We start from the raw sequence: 4,811 nt of genomic DNA, 5'->3' as shown, positions 1-4,811 counted from the left end.
GTAGTTTGACCCGCCCTTGTTTTGTGCGAGATTGTTTTTTGTTACTCTGCTGGTTGTGGTTTTCATGTTTGTATTCTCCGGACTGTTTGGTCCTGTGTTTGGGCTGGTCTGTTTTATGCGCCCTGTATGTTGGCGTGACCGTTTTTTGGCCCAGAGAATAAATCAAGATTTACTGAACCCTGCTCTCTGCACCTGATTCCAACCCACCACTCCTAGTAGGCTGTGACACCGCCACAGCAAAGGAAGACCCTGAGTTACCTCTACTGCAGAGGATAAGTTCATTAAAGTTACCAGCCTCAGAAATTGCAGCCCAAATAAATGCTTCACAGAGTTCAAGTAACAGACACATGTCAACATCTACTCCAAATTTGCGAATTTTGGTTCCAACAGCCATGTCTTTGTGAGATGCAGAGTAGGTGAACGGATGATCATGGTTGCTACCATGCTGTGTGTTCATGTGTTGCTGCCATGCTATGTTGTTGACCTTAGGTCTCTCTTTATGTAGTGTTGTGGTGTCTCTCTTGATGTGTTTTGTCCCCGCAGGAGGCCTTTGCATTCATTGTAAATTAGAATTTGTTCTTAACTGACTTGACTAGTTAAATAAAGATAAAATAAATTAAAATTAAAATCTCTGCATGTGTGGTTGCCACCAGGAAGCATGGAGAAGGAGATGTGATGATGTGGGGGTGCTTTTCTGGTGACACTGTTTGTGATTTATTTAGATTTCAAGGCATACTTAACCAACATGGCTACCACAGCATTCTGCAGCGATACGCCATCCCATCTGGTTTACATTTAGTGGGACTGTCATTTATTTTTTATCAGGACAATGACTCAACATACCTCCAGAATGTTACTGTCAGACCGGGTGTTGTATGTGGAGGATGAGGGCTACAGTAGATATCTCAGATAGGGGGGAGTGAGGCCTAAGAGGGTTTTATAAATAAGCATCAACCAGCGGGTCTTGCGACGGGTATACAGAGCTGACCAGTTTACAGAAGAGTACATATAGAGTGCAGTAATGTGCCCTATAAGAGCATTGATTGTAAATCTAATGGCTGAATGGTAAAGAATATCTAGCCACTCAAGAGCACCCTTACCTGCCAATCTATAAATTACGTCTCTGTAATCTAGCATGGGTAGGATGATCATCTGAATCAGGGTTAGTTTGGCGGGTGGGGTTAAAGAGCAGCGATTACAACAGAGGAAACCAAGTCTAGATTTAACTTTAACCTGCAGCTTTGTGCTGAGAGAAGGACAGTGTATCGACTAGCCATACTCCCAAGCAATTGTATGAGGTGAATACCTCAAGCTCTAAACCCTCAGAGGTAGTAATCACACCTGTGGGGAAAGGGGCATTGTTTTGGAGGTGTTCAGAACAAGGTTAAGGGCAGAGAAAGCTTGTTGGACACTAAGAAAGCTTTTTCGTAGAGCGTTTAACATAAAACCCGGGGAGGAGCCAGCTGAGCTATGCTGTTTATGTCAATTGAGAAAAGTGTGGGGCCTAGGATCGAGCCTTGGGGTACACCCTTGGTGACAGGCAGTGGCTGAGACAGCAGATGCTCTGACTTTATCAAGGCAAAGGGTGGCTACTTGGAAGAATATAAAATGTAAAATACATTTTGATTTGTTTAACACTTTTTTTGTAGGAAATAGGAAAAATAAAGAAAAACCCTTGAATGAGCAGGTGTGTGCAGACTTTTGACTGGTACTGTATGTTATCATTTAATATGATGTGTTATTGTTTGGAGATCACATTACATTACAGTACACACAGTGTGAATGCTGACTTTATGTCGGCTACATTATGACAATATTTAGGATGACAGGGAGACAAGATTGTATCAGGAATAGTTGAAAGAGACAAAAAATGACAACAGAACATATGTTTTTATTTCAGTCATACATTTCAAACAAGTAGGCTATGCTAGTTGGAAGATGCATACACCCTAGCAGGACACACATTAAAAAATAAGTGATACAACACCAAATGCCCATGCCTTTTGTCATTAAAATATAGAATTTGTGGACAAACGTTGTCTTTTGTTAATGTGAATAAGCACAGTATTTTTTAGCTTGTAGATATCGCTCAAAACGATCAATGAATGGTGGAACTTGTCTTAAAGCAGCCTCAGCCATACACCTCTGAACCCTCACGCCTGACCTCTCACTCTCTCACAGCAACCACTAGATAGCCATGCTAGAAAGGACAAAACTGGCCTCAGCACTGATGAGCAAGTTGCTTTATCCTCTCTCTGCCATTGAGCATTCAGGTCAGAGGTAAGGTTAGGGTGAGATTGACATTATTTACTCTCAATCAGTTGTTAAAAAGTGCCATACACCAGTTGAAGCATAGCCATATTATAGCATATAACACATAGCCATGTAGCGTATAACACATAGCCATGTAGCATATAACACATAGCCATGTAGCATATAACACATAGCCATGTAGCATATAACACATAGCCATGTAGCGTATAACACATAGCCATGTAGCATATAACACATAGCAATGTAGCATATAACACATAGCCATGTAGCATATAACACATAGCCATATCGTGAGCACCACCGGGACGCAATTTCGATACAGCTATGACTTTTCGTAGCAGGTTAGGAGAACTTACGCAGCAGGTTAGGATAATTAATGTAGCAGGTTAGGATAATTAGGTTAAGGTTAGGGAAAGGGTTAGGTTTTAGGGTCAGCAGAAATGCTCACCTAACCTGCTACGAAAAGTCACTTGTATCGAAGTGCCGTGTTTTTAGGGAGTCCTGACCACCACCACCACCCTCCTTGACCCCTCACTCTGGACCCTTTATCCCTGGCCTGGCTCTTTGACCCCAGGCTGGGCAGCAGCACCCCAGGCTGGCGTGGGGACCGTCAGTGGCTGGATCATCTTCTCCAGCAGGTTCATCATGCGCTCCTGGAGCTGCAGGCTCTGCACCTGGAGGAAGTTCTGCTGGTGCATGACGCGGCGCACCTCGCGGCACGTCTCCTCCACCGCCCGGCTCACCTTCCGCTGCTCTTGCAGCATGGCCTCCATCACCTTCAGCTTCCGCCGCTTCAGAGACAGGTGCTGGTGCACTTTCTTCCTCTTGGCCGGCGCCGGGTGGGAACTGGACAGAAAGGGGTTTTGTTAGTTAAAGCAATGGTAATGACATAATTTATAGAGAGAGTTATACAAGCATTCAAGAGTTCTGTATGTAGGGCCATTTTCGATCAAACTTGGTAAAGCGGTTTCACTACAAAATAATGTGAAATTAGGCAGTTTAGCTCAATAGCTCAGCTTGATACCCCCCCCCTTCTCTCTCTCTATCTCTCTCTTTCTCTCTCTCTCTCTGTCTCTTTCTCTCTCTCTCTCTCTCTCTCTTAGGAGGTGTCCTCTTTTTCTTTCTCTCTCTCTGTTTCCTCATTTAAAGCCCAATATATAAACATGGCCTTACTCGGGACAGGGAAGTCCAGAGTGCAGGCTGCCAGAGCTCTCCCATCCAATCAGGTCCTTCCTCATCTCCATCTCATCCGAGGAGCCTGTGTACTCCGGAAGGAAGCCCGTGGGGAGGCCCTCTGCATGGGACATCGAGGCCTCTGTGGAGGTGGAGGGGCCAGGAGACTGGAGCTCAAACGAGTTCATAGTTCCATTGTCGTCAGTCTTGGTGAGGAGCTTCTCTATTGCTTTGTAGTACGGCCAGTCGGGTGTCCCACCGCTCCCATTGGTTGTGCACTTCATTTTCCTGTCAAATGAGGAGTTAAGGATGGTATATATTGGTTTGGGTAAAGTAGGTGACATAAGAAGTCTGGGTTTCTAAGTATCATAGCAGCCTGTATTGAGTTCTAGTTATGCAGGATGCTCTGACACCTGTGGAGTTACATTCCAACGTAGCCTACTTCAGTTCTTTCTGGATATTAAAGTGCATTCATACAATACAAGATTTTTATGGATTTATGTTGCCACCTTTTTCAACCCCCACCCCCCAAAATAAATAGGAGGTATTTCTTACACTTGCCTGTACTGGAAAGACATGTTGGTGATTTTCATCTTTATCTCCTCCCGGTGGCGTTGTTCTCCAGTGAGCTCAAAGAACCTCTGGGCCATCTTCTCGTAGATCTTGGCGTTCCTCTTACATTTCTTCAGCTCGGCGACATTCTGTTCCCATACATACAGAAGCCCCTTCATCTCTGCATCGGTCCAGTTTCGGGCCCTTCTGTGCTTCTCGCTGTGGCCCGGAATGAGGTAACTAAAACTCTCCTCTGCAGCCATTTTGAAAGCCCTCTCAAAAGCCCTCTCTTCCTGTTTTGGTTCTGTAAACAAAAATAGGCCCCAAAAACGGTTTAGTTTGAAGCCCTTCTCTGCTGTCTAGCATTATGTCAGTGGAATGTGGTTGCAAACAGTCACACACCGCTCTGCCTGTGCTGTGCCCTTCCCCCGAGCTTAGCTGAAAGAGGACTCAAAATGGGCCCTAGGGCAGGAGAGGGATCCGGTTAAAAGCTTTTAAATGGAGGAAATCGTCACTGTGATGTCAAGTTGCCCTAGCAACTAGGAGGAGGCCCCTCTTTCTCCCTCCCCCCCTCTCTTAACCACTCCCTCTCTTTCACTTCCTCTCTCTCGCTTTCTTGCTCCAATGCCACAACAAAAAGCTTTTAGCTGAAAGGCAATGAGGTATACCAGAGATTACAGGAAAAACAGATTTGAAATATGAGCCTTGGGGGAGGGAGTAGAGCAAGAGAGCAGGTGTCATTTGTTTCCTTGGCAACGGGCCTTTGGACTGGGCAGGCTGCCAAGATGTTAAAGCATTTAAATGCTTTTAAT

General features: G+C 45.0%; 1 protein-coding gene across 2 annotated transcripts; it reads right to left on the bottom strand.

The window, feature by feature from the left end:
* Positions 1-1,871: 1,871 nt before the first annotated feature.
* Positions 1,872-4,565, bottom strand: LOC135516369 (myb/SANT-like DNA-binding domain-containing protein 1). 2 transcript variants are annotated; one of them, XM_064940632.1, is made up of 3 exons: positions 4,003-4,565; positions 3,448-3,735; positions 1,872-3,120 (listed from the first exon to the last, which is right to left on the bottom strand). In XM_064940632.1, the coding sequence occupies exons 1-3, from the start codon at positions 4,260-4,262 to the stop codon at positions 2,820-2,822; spliced, it is 849 nt and encodes a 282-aa protein (XP_064796704.1). In that variant the 5' UTR covers positions 4,263-4,565; the 3' UTR covers positions 1,872-2,819. The 2 variants fall into 2 exon arrangements, with proteins under 2 accessions (XP_064796704.1, XP_064796705.1); XM_064940633.1 differs by having other exon boundaries at positions 4,009-4,565.
* Positions 4,566-4,811: the final 246 nt, after the last annotated feature.

The sequence above is a fragment of the Oncorhynchus masou genome, chromosome 27, assembly GCF_036934945.1.
Source record: "Oncorhynchus masou masou isolate Uvic2021 chromosome 27, UVic_Omas_1.1, whole genome shotgun sequence".
Lineage (NCBI taxonomy): Eukaryota > Metazoa > Chordata > Actinopteri > Salmoniformes > Salmonidae > Oncorhynchus > Oncorhynchus masou.
The sequence above is the reverse complement of the archived record's forward strand: the minus strand, read 5'-3'. Positions and strand labels throughout refer to the sequence as shown.

Excerpts from the sequence above, each read along its gene's own strand:
- LOC135516369 (XM_064940632.1), bottom strand. The coding sequence starts at position 4,262 with ATGGCTGCAGAGGAGAGTTTTAGTTACCTCATTCCGGGCCACAGCGAG. Across the intron at positions 3,736-4,002 it reads TCTTTCCAGTACAGGCAAGT|GAAAATGAAGTGCACAACCA; the intron begins GTAAGAAATACC and ends CTCATTTGACAG. Across the intron at positions 3,121-3,447 it reads TCTGGACTTCCCTGTCCCGA|TTCCCACCCGGCGCCGGCCA; the intron begins GTAAGGCCATGT and ends CTTTCTGTCCAG.